Source organism: Xiphophorus maculatus, chromosome 5 (assembly GCF_002775205.1).
Source record: "Xiphophorus maculatus strain JP 163 A chromosome 5, X_maculatus-5.0-male, whole genome shotgun sequence".
In the NCBI taxonomy this organism is placed as follows: Eukaryota; Metazoa; Chordata; class Actinopteri; order Cyprinodontiformes; family Poeciliidae; genus Xiphophorus; species Xiphophorus maculatus.
In genome coordinates this window covers 3454722-3471952 of record NC_036447.1, presented here as the reverse complement: position 1 = coordinate 3471952, position 17231 = coordinate 3454722, and the positions used below count along the sequence as shown (strand labels likewise).

The 17231-nt window shown below is 37.0% G+C and overlaps 1 protein-coding gene across 1 annotated transcript; it reads left to right on the top strand.

Annotated features, from left to right (window-relative positions):
* Nucleotides 1-1811: 1811 nt before the first annotated feature.
* LOC102219117 (RING finger protein 150) lies at nt 1812-13655 on the top strand. Its single transcript, XM_005797589.2, has 7 exons — nt 1812-2467; nt 7528-7778; nt 8392-8463; nt 8915-8997; nt 9121-9217; nt 9321-9531; nt 10316-13655. The coding sequence occupies exons 1-7, from the start codon at nt 2026-2028 to the stop codon at nt 10447-10449; spliced, it is 1290 nt and encodes a 429-aa protein (XP_005797646.1). The 5' UTR covers nt 1812-2025; the 3' UTR covers nt 10450-13655.
* Nucleotides 13656-17231: the final 3576 nt, after the last annotated feature.

The window sequence follows — 17231 nt, the reverse complement described above, 5'->3', positions numbered from 1 at the left end:
ACTTAAATCGTTAAAATTTTATGACAAATAAAATAATTGACAGCAATGTTGATGCCATTGGATTGGGTACAGGAAATATAAGAATATTTTAATATGTTTAGATTTATACTCAAGACCAGAAATAATTTGGTCAGGAGGTTCAATTATTGTGGCTCCTGCACATATCGGAATAGAAAGGAACAAACTAGCTGACAAATTTGCCAAAATATTGTAAAAGAAAGAATGTAAAAATGAGCAAACGTGATGTTAAAAGTATAGTTAAGCTGTATGTCAAAAAGAAATGGCAAGGTAATGGGATGGGAAATCAATGCTCGTCAGTATTATAATATTGAAAGAAAACTGTAGCGTTTAGGAAAAGTCATCATACTGGGTTAAACGTCACATTTCTTTTACGTTTACTTTTAGATTAAGGGAATTAATAAAAATATTGTTATATTTGTTATATAAAGAGAAATAAAAAAAATTCCTTACACGTAATACCAATATTTTCTAACAATATAAGAGAAGGCCCTACATTACTTTATCACAAGTCTGTTATTAAACATACTTCGAACATAATTAAAAATAAAGAATTTGTTTATTTATACCTTTTGTTTTTAAAATATATTTTATTTTTCAATCAGGTTTTATAGAGAAAAGCTAATATTTACATTTTGAAGCTTCAGTGTCTAGTTTGATTAGAGGTTTATGGCAACTGTACATCTTTATTACTTCCATGTGATTTTGAGAGTCGGGTGAGCCTTGTGTAGGTTAGGTCACGTGCTGATGATCAGCCAGCCGGTTAGTGACGGGAATTCCGGCTCATATTCAGGAGCCGGATCATTTGGCTCAGATATGCTTAAATCTTTTTTATTATCAGGTCAAGTTTTGATATGTATGTAGTATTCACACATATACAGGGGCGGAACCAAAAGGTGCACATGGGATAAAAATAAATAGATAAATAAATAAAATAAGCATATTTTCAATTCAAAAGACATTCTTGCTGCTATCTTATTGCATAAATAAAGCACAAGCTCAATATCAAAAATACTTCTTGTTTTTTAATAAATTATTTTGGTTATTCAAAAACAGATTTTAAGTGTTTCAGGGGGAAAAAATCCTTCCTTAGAGATGAGAATTGTGTTGACATTAGCTTGGGGGACGTCTGAGCTACTGCAACATGTTCAGCATTGAGATGCTATTTGAGGTTATAGTAGCTTCGGTGATAGGCTTATTAGTTTTAGCACAACTTGAATACAATAACAATTTTCTCCAGCAGTGTCTCATTAAATCATTTATTGTTTATTGTTGTTTTTTTTATACAGGAATTTAGAAGCAGCTTTATAGTCTGTATTGGGCGTACCACCAACACAATACAAAAGTTCAAGCTTGGGACTTTTCATAGAGAAAAAGAAGATGCAATTAGTTGGGTTACATTTTTAATGCGTTAAAATCAATATAATTAATAAATCAGAATTATTGCTTTAATGCGTTCATCTGACAGATTATGACTTCTTAACGGGCATAAAAGGGCTCCATCTTCTATCTGATTTTCTTCAAGACAACATTCAAACCTGCATTTAAATGGGAATTTGTTTTGTTTAAATGAAAATGCAAATCTTGTCATAATCAGTTTTAGTGAGAGACATTCTCATTTCAAGAAGATAATGCTCATGTATTAATTTTCTAGCTTTCGCTATTAAACCATTCCATACATTAGACATTATCGGAAAAATATATATATATATTACTGTCCGGTTCATTTAAAAGATCCTGCACACTGGATCGGCTCAGTCAACAGAGTCCCTCCTCTGAGAGCCACGCCCACCAACTGACGCTGAACAACAACACAATGCACACCCCTCTCTGAGATGCTCCGTGGCCGCTTCCACGCACAAACTGCCACTCTGTCCGCCTGTTGGAGCTGCAGCTCGGACATCATGGAGGTTTTCGTGTCTGTTTAAAGTCACGATCCTCTGAAGCAGATGCGATGCGAGTTTAGCGCTGAACTCGCCATCTATCCGTCCATCCATCAGCCGAACCATGGCTCCGTCCCTCCTCCGAGCCTGCCGCAGTCTGGCTGTGTGGACCTGGCTGCTGTCCTTCTGCTTCGTCCAGCTGCTCTGCCTGGACTTCACGGCTGCAGAGAAGGAGGAGTGGTACACGGCCTTCGTCAACATCACCTACCTGGACCCCGTTTCCTCGGAGGTCCGGACGGAGAAGACCGAGTGCGGCCGGTACGGGGAGCACTCGCCCAAGAGAGAAGCCAGAGGTCGGGTTCTGATTCCCGGCCTCCCGCAGGACAGACAGGGCTGCGACCCGAACGTCCGCTTTCCCCCGGTTCCCCAGAACACGGCCTGGGTGGCGCTGGTGGCTGAGGGAAACTGCACATTTAGAGAGAAAATCCGCAACGCCGCAAACAGCAACGCGTCTGCGGTTGTTATATACAACAGTGCCAACGACACCATCACGATGCCCCACTCAGGTAAGAGGAAACCCGTCCGAATCGGACCAGAAACGCCGAGATTTTCACAGTTTGCGGTTGATGCGGTGATGTCAGAGAAGACGGATCTTCCTACAGGTGTCCGGCTGGTTAAGCGAGGCCTCAGAGGGCCTCTCACTAATCACTGCGTGAAAGTTAGAGGGTGATTAATAGATCCTGGAGCTGGGGCCTCTGAGGTCTCCTGAATCAGTGGCATCTGATATATTATGAATGAATGATCTGGCTGAAGAACCGAATCAATGACCCGGATCCCCAAGGACAAGTTTCCTCTTAGTTCAGATGCTGACTGGAGCTGCAGGAGTCAAGTTTCAGATGGTGAACCTCATTTCCATTCCAAGAAATAGAGAACAAGAGTAAACTCAATTACAGAGTTAAAGTAATCATGTTATTTAAAAAAAAAAAAAAAAGAGGTTTAAAATCCAGCCTGGTTCATAGTGAAAAAATAATCACCTCTTAAATGGGCAGTATTATATAACTATGTTACATCAAATGTAACTTTGACTTGGCAATTTAACTTGAAATTGCACCTCTGTCTCTTTAAGAAACTTCTGCTTTTTCTGACGCTTCACCTTCAGCATGTCATCACAACCTTTCTACATTAAGCTGTTTACTACGTTCTTATGGGTGTTGCACTGAGAAGTAGCTCATATAATGAGCTCAGCAGGTGCTCAGTTCCACCAGGTGTCTGCTAATTGCTGCTGCCGCTAGTCTGAAGGGGCTGAGTGGGGAGTGCTGGGCAGGGGTGTTGTGTGAGGTGGAAGCTTGATCTGGAGAGTGTAACACCAAACATTTTTTATCCCAAACAGTTGCCATGGGAGATGAAAAAACTTCTCAGGCATGCATGACAGAATCAAAGCAAGACTCCAGATATGTTTTTGATTAACATTATAACTAAAAGGTTGATTTTACATAATACTGCCCCTTTAAATCTACTAACTGGTAGTACCATCCTCGGCGTCAACAAGTGCAACTCCAAAACCCGGAGTTGCTGTCAGAGCTTTGTCAGAGCTTTCTCTTCCTGTTGAATAGAAGTGTGTTATCAGCCTGTTGCTACTTTTCATAAAGGTGTGCCCATCGTTAAGATTCAACAGAAACTTGGTGCTTTAAGAGTGTTGGAGCAAAGGATCCGTAGAGTTCTAGCAGATGTTGGGAGGAAAAAGCTTCAATAGTTCAATAACAATTTAATATGCATTAATACGCACAGTGAAAACAATCTTGGCGCTACTACAGTCTTTCTTGCTTCCGTTCCTGCAGCCAAACGGCACCAAAGAAAATAAAAACCGCTCCCAGACTGGCTGCTTTGCAAATGTCATAATGTCAAGCAGCATTGTGCCAAAGGATTTCAGCTTCTTAGTCTTCATTTTCTTTGAAAATTTTAGATATGCTCTGCGAGCAAATTTGCAAATACTGAAACACAAATAGGTAGGTGTTCCCTGCATAGCAATCTTTCTTATTTTTTGTTAAGAACATGTTCAACAACCAGCTGCTTTTCATAGCAATTGTTCATATGGAACCTTAATATTTTTGTAATTAAACAAAGTTCATTTGGGTCTGTGTAGGACACCGCACAAAACATTCAATCAAACAATCATTTGGCAATTTATACCATACAGTACGAAACATTATTTTAAATGTGGCTAAGTATTCGTAAAATACTATATATGAATTGGTGACTGCTATTATTAACCGCATTTACACATTTTCCCTTTGAGTTCATATTTCTGCTGAAAGAATCTGAAACCTTTTTCTCATTAGTTTTGTGTCTCTTTCAAATGGTTTCTTATGATTCACTGTCAGTTTCTTTGAGGAGGACGAAAAGATAAATCGGACATCACTAAGCAACTCTACAATTATTTCTGTTGACATAAAGCTCAAAGTTGGTGCATAGATTATTGTATTTTACAGAGTTTGTCCTTTAAATTACTCTGTTGAGCTGCAGAGATGCATTCATTCCCACCAGCTCCATATGGCCATGGCCAATAAAACCATAAATGTGCATGTGGAGATGTTTAAAGTTATAAAGGTGAAACATTAATTTGCAAAACAATAACTACTCAAACACTGTCAGGGAGTCTTAGTGCCCAGACAGTCACAATTAGATATTTTGTTTGTTTAGACAAAAACAAAGGATGTTGAATCTGCTACTAATGTGACCTCTGACTAGATGTAGGTGTTCACCAGATCACAGCAGTGGTTTCCAAACGTTTTACCAAAGAATTAGGACCATGCTAAGAACATTTTTAAAATAAATGTCAAAAATAAAGTCAAAATACGAGAATAAAGTAATTTTACAACTTTATTCTCGTAAAACTGACTTCATTCTTATAATATTATGTCTATGTTGTTGTAATTTTATTGTTTTTTGTTTTTTTTTCTTAAGATGGCCCTAATACTTATCATTGAAAGTCCTTGTGGGTCACAGAAATTTATACTTGGGGCAATTCAAAGTTCTTCACAGAATATCAAGGGAGAGACAAGCAAAAGCAACAAAAAGCTTTAAGCGTCATTGAAGTTTAATCGGAGCACAGTCACATCACACTCCCTCTGTTGCATGAGAAGAAACAAATGTTAAAACTGAGATTTAAAATGCAATTTTGTCTTTGAATTTATTCTTTGATCTCTCATCAGTGATCCGGCAACAGTTTGTTAGTCAGATTCTTTGACCAAAAGCAAAAATGTTTTTCAGTCCTGATTTAAAGCAACCAAAAGTTTCTGAACAGTTCAGGGTTTCAAGGATTTTGCTCCAGATGTGTGGAGCATAAAAAACTAAATGTAGCCTTGTTTAGTTTTGCTCCTGGGAACACAGGATCTCTGATGATGGAAGGCGGCAACATGGTTGACAAGCAACTCTGAAATGTATTTTGACCCAAGACCTTAGTGCTTCATAGACCAATAACACATCTTTAAAACCTACATCATAAATAGAAAGAGGTTTTATGAAACCCATTTTTCAGGGGAGCCTGATGACTCTGTCAGCAGCATTCTGGCTAAGTTGTGTCTGCCTAATTGATTTTTTTGTTTTTATTTTATAGAAACCAAGTAAAAACACAACTACAGTCTAATCTGCATTAAATAAAAGCCTGCACCAATTTTTCTTCATGCTGTTTTCACATGTAAGCTGTTATTTTGGCAATATTTTTTAAGATAATAGAATATTTAGGCTAATTTAGTAACAGACTTTACATGATTGGAAGTCCGAAACAACACGCAGGTTTCTTGTCTGCTCTCTGGTCTTTTGCCCCATTGAGTCTAAGTGAGTGCTGATATTTAGCCTCGCTAAATTTCTGGTATGACTTCTGTCTTATCTGCATTAAGCTGGAGAAAATTCTGACCCATAAGCTGATGCACTGATTCACATGAGAGTAAAGCTGTCATAAGCATGGATATGGTGAATGATGATTTAGTCTTGTATAATCAGAGCTAAGGGGACTATATACATTTTTAAATAAAAGTGGCCCAGGGATAAACCCTTGAGGAACCTCAAACTAGATTTATGTTCACCTATTTATAATTACCAAGTGACACAAAGTAGTCACAGTCTGAAACATAAGATCTGATTCAGTTAGGCACAGTACCACACAATTCTATATGTAATATGCATATGGCTAAACAAAGTCACCTGTCTTGTCCATGTTGACAGCTACCACTTTCCAGTTCGTGCCAGGGTCAACTCTTGGTGCTAAAGTTGTATCTCATATACTTGTTATACCTCAGAAAAGGAACAGTAAAACTTTTCAACTAAGTCTGCTTTAGTGTTTAATAAAAAAAATGACATTAGTGGGATTTTTACCAGAATACCACATGAGCAGCAACTGTGAACATTTTTACAAGAGACTCGTTACATAAAGGGAATAATCAGTGTGACAGACAAAAGTCACCAAAGTCCTGCAAATGTTGCTAATGTGTGGGATTCAAAGCCTCGAACGCTTCAGGAAGTGTGTTTTCCCTCTGCAGGATCATTATCTGTTTGAACCCAAGTTTTGTTTGGTAATGAGGCGCCATTTATGGGGAGTGACAAATGGATGAAAAACCGCAGGGAGCCTCCCTGACTGTCTGATTCTCTGTCACAAACAGGCAACAGAGGGAGTGTGATGTAACTGTGCTCCGATTGCTAAACAGTTCTTGGAATCATTATCTGAGTTGCAGAAGAAGGAGGAGAGCTTCGGTAGTCACTCAGGATGTTTCTCTCTTGTCATCTTCCTATGACATGTCCAGCATTGCTCCACAGATTTTTAAATCTAATCTCTCAGTTTGAGGAAGTCTTTGAAGTTGTAGTTCAAGGTGTTTCATTAAATTAAATCAGTAAATTAAAAAAATTCATTTTGGAGCAATGTCTTACGGTCTACTGAGACTAAAATGATCATCACAACATTTGGAGGGAAAAAATGAAGGTTTGCAAGCCTGAGAACACCATCCGCTCTTTGAAGTTCACAAAAACATGGCATCATGTTGAAAGAACATAACGTTGAAATATTTAAGAAACTCACGATCTCCTTCAGGAAGTTAATGATTTGCTCTCAAATGGACAATAAGCATTCCACCAAAGTAGCTGCAACACAGTCAATGACGTCAGTGTTTTAGAGTCAACAAAGTATTAAGGAAATGTATGTAAATTTCACAATTTTAAGAATGTTTAAATAATACACTGTGTTTGACTTCTACCATCAATGGGTCTGAATAGAATCAGTTCCACTGAAAACATTTAGTTCATTTTATACCAGTACATTCTAACTGTATTCATAACTCTAAACTTTTTTTGGTGTAGAGATGGACAGAAGCACAACTGTGATAGAAAATCCTAGTTGTGCATTAATCAACAGATGGTTGCTGGCAGGAAGCCTTTAAGAGAGGATTTGGTTGAGCTTCTTCATCTAAGCTCCCAGCAATCAGCCCAAGATTTCTCACAGTGCTTTGGCTGGGTCTTAAAACATAACATTCATTTACATTCACTTGGAACTCCTTCCAGGAGAAATGAACATTTTTGCTAATGTTGTGAAGTCTTGTTCAACTTTGGTCTTTGTTGTGCTTCATGTGTTGCACAGATACAGGCGACATCGTGGCTATCATGATCCCTGAACCTAAAGGTCGGGAGATTGTGAATTTACTGGAGCAGCGCTTTGTGGTGGTGATGCACATCAGTGTGGGAACCCGCAACCTGCAGAAATATGTGAGCAGAACGTCTGTGGTGTTTGTCTCCATCTCCTTCATCGTCCTCATGATCATCTCACTCGCCTGGCTCGTGTTCTACTACATCCAGAGGTTCCGCTACGCTAACGCACGAGACCGCAACCAGGTATGACCGACCGCGACCGTTCAGAGTATATTGATATTATCTCAATTTTTGTAAGAGATTCATTTATGCAAGTTAAATTTATGGGCAAATGGTCTGAATCTCACAGTTTTCAATAAGCATTTTGTGTCTTTCAGTTGCACCCAAACCAAACTGTCTGTGGGTTTCTGTCAGTAATTGATTTGGAGAAAATCTTTTAAGTAGCTCAAATGCAGTTCAAACCTTTCAGGACTTTTTTTCTTTTTTTTGATTCCCAATTGATTTTTGAAGCTTATATTTGGAAAATGCCTTCAACAATCATGACAGTTACATTCACTCTAAAATTTCTAAAAGAATGCAATGTTTAATAGCAGAGCTTAAAAGCTTATATAGATAAAGCATAACTGTAATACATTTAGCCTTTCTACTATTTGCTGCATAACAGGCAAAACCCAAGATGGAGATAAAAACCATTAAAATCTGTTAATGTCTGTTGCAAATTTTCTAAATTAAGCAAATCAGTGAGATGCTAGTTTTGTTCGCAGCTTAATTTGTTTATGATGGCTTTTCAAGCATATTTGAAACAGAAAGATGCCTCTGACCATTTCAGTGTTTTTGTGTGTTTTTCTGCCTGCAGAGGCGTTTGGGAGATGCTGCTAAAAAGGCCATAAGTAAGCTTCAAGTGCGCACTTTAAAGAAAGGAGACAAGGTAAAGCAGATTCTGCACACTTTGTAATTAAAATAAAAAACAACAAAAAGCTAATGATTTAAAACATATAGCAGTCTGTCCTGGTTTTGTTTTGATTGTAATGTTTATTGACTGTGAAATTTTGTAAGGCAGACAAATTACCAGCGATTCAAAATGTGAAATTGAAATTTTTCCTTCAAACTGTTCTATGTGAGATTTACAGGGTAAACCTCAACTTAAGTAGGAACAAGTTTTGAAATTGTTTATCCTGGTCCTTTTTTTCACTTAAAATATTACCAGATCATGGCATTTTAGCAGGAGTGTACTTACTGCTTACTGCTTACTGAATTGTCAAGAATTTTAAAATTCTTGACAATTCAAGAATTTTCTTGATTTTTTTTTCAAGAAAAATTTCAGTGTTTTTCTCGAAAACACTGGAATTTAGCCTCTTGTTGTCTTATTTGTGTTGAAGGAAACTGAGCCAGACTTTGACAACTGTGCAGTTTGCATTGAATGCTACAAACCTAATGACGTTGTGAGGATATTACCCTGCAGGTGAGGTTTCTGTTCGCCTAATGTCTTAACATCGATTTGATCACACACACCAGAGCCACCAGTGTTTAGACATCCCACTGTTCACCATGTTTACGATTTGTATGTATCATCTCGTCTGGTCAGACACGTCTTCCATAAACACTGTGTAGATCCGTGGCTGCAAGACCACAGAACGTGTCCGATGTGCAAAATAAACATCCTGAAAGCTCTGGGAATTCCTGTAAGCTACATTTTTGGTTTATTTATTTACTGCATCATTAAACTAATGTTATTTCCTATTTAAAAGCTGGTAAGATGCTAAACACATGTTTAATCTGTTCCAGTTCAGTGCTGACTGCACCAATGAGACTCCCCCAGATTACGAGACAAGTGTTGGGGGTCCTCTGACCAATCCCATCAGTGCTGCGAGTGAAATCACAGTCAATGAAAGTTCAGTGGTGCTGGATCCTGTGGGAAGGGTGATAGATCTGCATCAACTCCATCATTACCAAGAAACGATGTCGCAGGCAGGACAGAGCCACATTATTGCAAGCTGTACGTCCACAGGTTACACATGCTTCATCGCATTACCAACATGTCAGCGTGGAAAGGTTTTAGCCTGAAATATGGACCTGAACTCATTGTGATTGGCTTTATAACTGAAAACATAAGGGAGGTAAAAATAAAAATTTTCTGCCACCAAGTGGCTTAAAAGGTTAATTGCAAGCTGTGCAGAGGACTTGCTTCTTGATTATGCAGTTTGAATGTTATCATCGGAGGCATAAATTTTATACTAAATAATTTTAATCAGTTTTTGATGTGAATGTTTGAGTTGACTTGGTATTTTCTATCATTCACATAGCATCACTATTCTGTCCTTTCATAGGCAGCACGCTATGCTAGACAGACTGCATCAACATTTTGCACACCTTAAATGCATATTTATATTAGCTAACAATACATTTAGCTAAGCTACAGCTAACACAGAAGTATTAGGCAGATTAGACTTATTAAACTTAATTACTACTAATCAAAACAACTTTCTGATACCATAAAAATTGTTAATTTACGGATAAAGATACTCCAAGACTTAACAATGATGATAACATGCTGTGGATGACCATGCTTGACTTTTTGGCCATAATATAGGACGCCATAAAATCTAACTCAAATCCCACCACAAGGGGGCAGTAAATCAACAGAATACAAACACAGACTTTTCTAAGTTATGTTAAAGTTTATTTAGTCTTATTTCAAGTGTGCATTAGAAATTAGACCACACATACTTTGTAAGACTCTGTGTTTTGCGACGTTGACTCACCTTTGTTTGACCCTTCAGGTGAGAACCAGCCTCCGATGAGCAGCGATTCAGACACGTCTGCTATCCTGAGTGTTGATGCCAGCGTGTCAGAAGCAGACTTTCCTTTGGAGCAGGAGCGCGATGACGCAAAGTCCCGGGACAATACATGTTGAGGAGACATTTTTCAGAAAAGATGCACAAAAGCCACACATGAGGGATTGAGAGATTATTCACGTCTGGTCGTAAAGAAGATCCAAAAACACTTGGTTCTGTTTCACTGACTATAAACAGATTTGTCATGTTGCTTGTTGTGCTCCATGGAGAACCAGACCTTGAGGAATATCTCTCGCATTGTAAAACCTCAGAGCGGTTTCACGAGCTTCAAAGACAAACTGACGATGATGATGATGGAGACTGGACACAACATGGCCTCCATAATGCATGTGTGCAGCTTCAGTCAGCATGACATCAAGGATCACTGCCAAAAACATACAGTGCACACTTAGCACTGTGCAAAAGTGTTGAGTCATCCCTCATGATTTCCTTCCATCTCTATGTGATCTGGATCAGCACTTCTCCAGAGTTTCTGACATCTCTTTCGTCTCTTTGCTTAAATTTTTTCTATTCCTTAATTACACGCCGTTCACATACTGTTCATGTGCTGTAGATGCGTTTTTAGTCCTGTAAATCATTCATTTATTTGCCTTTTTCCCCTCATTTCTGAGCACATGAAATATTTAGTAAGACCTTTAGAAACTCTGGAGAAAAACTGATCTGAACCACATTTAAAGGTTGCAAGAACCGGAAAGAACGAAATCAGCAGTGACTGAAGGCTTTTGCACAGTTCTGTAGCTCATATACCAGCAGTTTTCAGTCCAAAACAGCTGCTATTAATTCCCTCACCAAATTTAATACGTCACCTGAAAACTTGACAATTTTTTTAAAAGGTTCCAAACAAGAAGTCAGAAAATTCAAGCACACATTCTTCTAATTTTATAAAAGTAAATGTTTTTCATTTTTTAACTTTCTGTAAATGCCTCTTATGGAAATAACCAAGCACAACTAGATCTCTGTGTCAGCCTTTAGATTTTTGAAGTGATGTCCTGGTTGCCCTTCTGAAACTGCTGCTGAATATTCCGATACCAGAAGTTAATAATCCCAGAGTCGTGACATCTAAGAGTTCAACATCACTGTTTAATTGTTGCTACGTTTTTGCATTGTTTATGTTTTTGAATGAAAGCACAGGTTTATGGGGCAGGTAGAGCTCAAAATGTCCCTGTTTCCAGCATTTCAACAACAAAAAAAGTGACCAACAATAATCAGCAAATTACTCAAAGAGTCATTGTAGTCGGTGATGTGTTTCCAACAAATCCGAAACAGCCTCTGACTGAAGACTGTTGCTGTGTCTTATGACTGACATAATACGCTAATAACTCAGTATCTGGGCAGCTCCACAGAAAAGTCCTGGATGACATCATCCGTTGTTAAGTACTGCTAATCCACCTCACTTGCTTTTACTCTTTAAATCTGAAATGTCTGGTTGTTAAAAAGGACTGGCCCTAAATCTTTCACAGTAGTGAAAACCTTTTACATTTTACCTTTGAGGATCAAGCAACACAAAGACACACTCTGCTGCTTTTACCCACTAGAGACACAAATTCCTCTCAGAAACTGAAAGAAACCAAAAACATTTCTGAAAGAGTATATTTTTTAGGTTTACTTGTTTCAGCAGATCAAAACTGTGTGACAATAGAATAATGCCAGCTCCAATTTTATAATTATTTACTTTACAATATGAAAAACTACATTCAAGTTAGATTTTAGTTAGACATATTTTGTTTAATTTAATGTTTTGGCTCTCCAAGCAAGCAGGTATTCTTCATGGAGTTTGATCAGAAGTTCTAGCAACTCAGACTTTTCTCTTTGTTTTGGCAGTCTTGCAGGTTCTGTTGAAACAGCTGTTTGGGTCAATTGGTTCATGTTATTGCACGTTTCCCTGTTTCAGAAACCTTTGCCCCCATTGAAAAAGCCCTTGTTGTTTCTAGAGGAGATTTACTTTTGGCTTTTTAACAGCTGAAGATTCGGGAATCGAAATGTTCTGCTTGGAAAACTTTTCTAACTTACTGCGTAAGAAACTGGAGATCGTTTTTTATTGGTACACCAGCACATGTACATGTAGCAGACAGTTTCAGGATGAAAAGAGATCGTAAATGTCTGAGTATCAGCTAAACTAAAACTTTTTGTTTCATAAACCAGCCAAATATGCCAAGTTTCTCACTAAAATCCTTTTCCTTATCCTTTAAGAGAACAATGTACCAGCTATCCTAGTGAATGAATCAATGCTTATGTGTTTTTTACAGAAACATGTTCATGAGCTAAGTTTGGGTGAAAATAATTTATGTTATTAGATTTGATCAAACTGCAAACATGGGACAAATGCCCAGAGTGATGGTGTGTCATCTGTAAGAGGAAGAACTTTACGTATCAGTTTGATTGGTATAAACCGTTTAACCTGTTGCTACCACCCTCCACATTTATTCTTATTCTTGGTAAAGATAGAAAATCTTTCACTGAAGTAGCAGAATTTCAGGAAACATTGTGGTTTGTGCAGTTCCAGTTAAATTAATCTTTTCCATTACTGCTTAGGCTGTGAGCGTAAACAAGCTTAGACAAGCCAATTCCAGATGGATACGTCACTTAAACGGCATGTTCTCATCACTTTGTAATATTTAAGATTGGTTAAGAGACATGGGTCTCTGTGTAACCTATTTATTCCCCATGAAAAAAAACATAGACAAAAACATTATTCAGTTGCGTGTATTTCAGAGGAATTGTTCAGGGTAAAAGTAATTTGTGACATTGGGAATTTTCTTACAAACGACCAATAATGAATGGGAATCTTTTTTTTCCTCACTAACTCAATTATCTTAAATTAAGGGTTGGCTACTTCTGAAAGTGGAATAAAGTTACTGCAAGTAGATACTAATTTAGCTTAAGCCTTTCTTCTACTAAGGGAGGATAAAGTGTGACTAATGCTAAGTAGCAATAATAAAAGCTCAAAATACAAAGGTCAAACTCTATAGAAATGTTTCAGGTCAGGGGTCGGCACCCTTTAAAATTCAACAAATCAATTTTGCACTTTTTCCTCCTTCATTCAATTTATTTTGTGCTGCGAAACTACAAGAACTTTCAAAAATGATAAGAAAGGTTCTGTAATCGTTTTATAAGATCCATAAAAGCATGTTGTTGTTTTTTTATTTCATATTTTAATAGAAGTTAAAAAAGGATTTCGTAATCTTAGGGATAATAATATATTATTATTACTGCAGTTTGGTTCTTAAAGGGGCAGTATTATGTAAAATCGACTTTTTTGAGCTATACATCATGTTATAATGTTATTTTCTCATCAAAAACAAACCTGGAGTGCTGCCTTGATTCTTTCATGCATGTCTGAGAAATCCTATAATCTCCATGGCAACCATTCAGCTTGGTGGACTTAGCTCTTCCACCTAGAGGGTGCAGTTTCCAAACTTCCAGGCATTAACCTCACAGAGCAGCCCTCCCCCATTCAGCTCCTTCAGACTAGCCAGCAGCAATTAGCAAACACCTGAGCATTTGGTGAGCCAATTTACAAGATACCTCTCAGAGTAATGCTGGTAAATATGTTGCTAAAGAGTTAATAGAGGAGCCATGTTGTGATGACTTTCTGAAGGCAGAGAACAGGAGTTTTTAAAGAGACAGGGACCCAATTTCAAGGCACTAAATTACAAAGTCTAATTTCCTTAAAGTCATATTAAATATGTATAGCATTTTTATAATAATTAAAGGTAACAGTTACTTAATTGAGCAAAAAAATGGCACTATGTCCATGAAAATTCATAATACTGCCCCTTTAAATTACATAAAAACAAACTGCTGAAACACTGCTTAGTTATATCTGCCCAAACTTATTAAGTGAAGTCCCTAAAGAACTAAAGGTTCCAGTTCCCTGTTTGCAAAACAAATTGTGTCATAGAGCCATCAAGTGTTTTTATGCATATTTATTTATTCCAAATATGTAAATGTGGGGGTGCTAACAGCAGCAATTCGTTCATTGCAGTAAAAGATGCTAAGAGGCTCATTTAAGTCCAGTAAAATTAGATTTGCTGAGCAGAAAATGGCGTCCATTAACTGTTTACAGGGTTTTGACTGACTGTCAGGCGTCCTGGGAACCGCCTGATAACAATTAAACTGTTTGTCTCCAGATTTGTGTGATTAACTGTTAACATAAAGGATTGTATAGATATTAATTTAAAAAACTCCAAAAACCCTCTCCAAATACTAGAAGCTATTTATGTTTTTAATTTCAAGGAATTGTTAGAAAATGATTTAAAAATGTTGCTTCATTTGTAGATCTGCAAACTTCAGCCTTAAATCTTTGTTTTATTTAGATCATAGGCAGCCAGTCTTGGTTGGATTTTTTAAAACTTTCTGTATACATTTTTTTTTTGTATGTTTGTTTTTTTTTGTAGTTTGTATGGCACACTGCCCAGGGCAGCACATAATTGGGGACACGTAAGCACTTGACTATTTTTTTTTGTTTGTTTTCTGCTAGTTGTGCCCCAAACAGGTTTAATTTTGCTTCCACACATGTCCCTTCAATACGAGGTAATCATTGTAGGAAAATACATCTACAACATTTGCAGCCTCTTGTGTATTTTCCACTGTCTTTTTAATGAATTGTGGCTGTATTTAATCATCTATGGCTCATTTATGAAACCTTTATTCTGTTTGTGAAATTACAAATGGAGCAAAGGACATTTTAATCTTAAACTGTTGTTGGGATGGAGAAAAAGGGGATCCGCCCAGGGCAACATTAAAGGATGAGCCGTCACTGTCCTTATGGATGTATTTACTCTCAGTCGTGTTGCACTTTAACCATTCTGATGGTAGGAAAAACGTAACTTAAACTATAAAAGCACATGTGGTAGCTACAAGGGGTATATTGCTCAATGTGAGTGATTTGATGCACATGAAAATATTCTGAGATTTTCTCTGTTTTGTGTGGTTCAGAATATAAGACCAAACATAAGTAACTCAGTTTTGCAGTGTAACGACATGGTGTTGGTTTCTTGTGCCCCACTCGATGCATGTGTTTGAATGCATTTTGAAATAAATCCTAATCTGTTTTATTTTATTTCAATTTTTCTCTGTTTTCCTTTTTTGGAAAGATTTACAGAGAACAAGATTACATTCAACAGTTTTGTTCAAGTAGCAAGTCCAACATCACTAAATCAGAAATTATACATCTACATGTGAAACTGATTATTACAAGGAGTAATAGACAATGGTAGAAGATATTACATGTTGATTATAGAGTACTCCTCATTGAAACTAGGGTAAAAAAATAATTTTAGCTCCAGACAGACATTGTATCAAAAAACTTTGGTTAAAAAGGCTGTTTGAAGAGGAAAGGAGGTGGAGAAAACAAATGCATAGAGAAGATATGGGCTGTTAAACTCATTTTCTCATAAACTGTTAAAATATCAATAAATAGTTAAATAATACTGACAAGCTTTTCACATTGATGTAATTTGGCAGAATACAGATAAAGTATTTTATTTGATTGATAAAGCAATATTTCATCACACAACTGTTATTTTTGAAGGTTCTGTAGCCAAATAAAACATTATAGCGGGCCACGCCTTGAGTTTGATACATGATGTAGACCAACACCAAGAGAGACAGATAAATTATATAAACTTGTTAATAATCTCTTCGATAGTTCTTTCATCCTAAAGAGGGGGCGTTAGAGTATATAGTAAAGTTCACTTCGCTGATTAGTTCAAGATAGGATGAGATGCACTTTCAAAATCAATGACCTATCAGAGAATCTTTTGCTTTATTCACTGGAATATAAAAGGTCATTTCCAGGGAATTGACGTAAAATCCAGCAGAGCAAATTCCCTTTGAAAGAGAGGGGGAATTTTTTTTAACAGTTTTGCTTTCTTTCAACAGCAAAATGAATCTATTAAAGCTTTCAGTATAAATATGGTATCAGTTCTAGATCTGTTTCAATAAATGTTCTTTATTCTTTATTTATGTTCAGAGGTGTAAGTGTCATGGGTTGGAGATCAGGCCATCTAAAAGCCACCATATTTATACTGCTAATCAGAGAGGACCTAAGGAAAAATATTACTGCGCTTATAATTGGGAAAATGTATTGTTGTAAGTGCAATTATCTGCCAGTGGAACTAGTAGTTTTTCATCAATATTAAGGCATTATTGACTTAAAACTATCTCCTATATCTTCTGGGAAAGCTACCTGTGAGTTAGTTTTGTTTTATTTCAAGTGTACTAAAATATTTGCACTAGAAACTGGACCAAAAATACTTGGTAAGATTTTGTGTTTTTGCATCCTCAGATGTTCCTGTAGGGGGCGCTGGACAGAATCCAGGTTGATCTTTTTCTAGACTGATTTTTAATGTGGTATTTATTTCCCTACTGAATAAATGTGCTCAAATTAAAAGTTGAATCTTCCAGAATTTGACCAGATTATACACAAAGAATTTAAAAAATCGATTTTATTTAAGGATTTACACACATTTTTCTTTACCATGAATAGCAACAAAAACAAAAGTGTGGAGGGAACTATATGCAGCAGCTTCATCTCTAGTTTTCTTTTCACCAAAAGGTAAAAATAATAAATGCAGGTTTGAATCAGCAATTCTTTTAAACTCTGTGGATTCCTGAACCAAAAAGCAAAACAAACAGGAATGGATTTCCTTCCTGTGTTTTAAAAGAAGTGAGCCAGTGTTTGCAAAGAATGGGGATGTGAGTTAGGAACCAAGAAGTGGAACAAATAGTCCTAGACAATCCGTTCTCATCTGACGGTGAATGCTGTCATCCTTTTCTTATGGGTATAATACGTTTAATTTGATGTTACAGTGAATAAAATGAAGGGTAAATCCCCCAA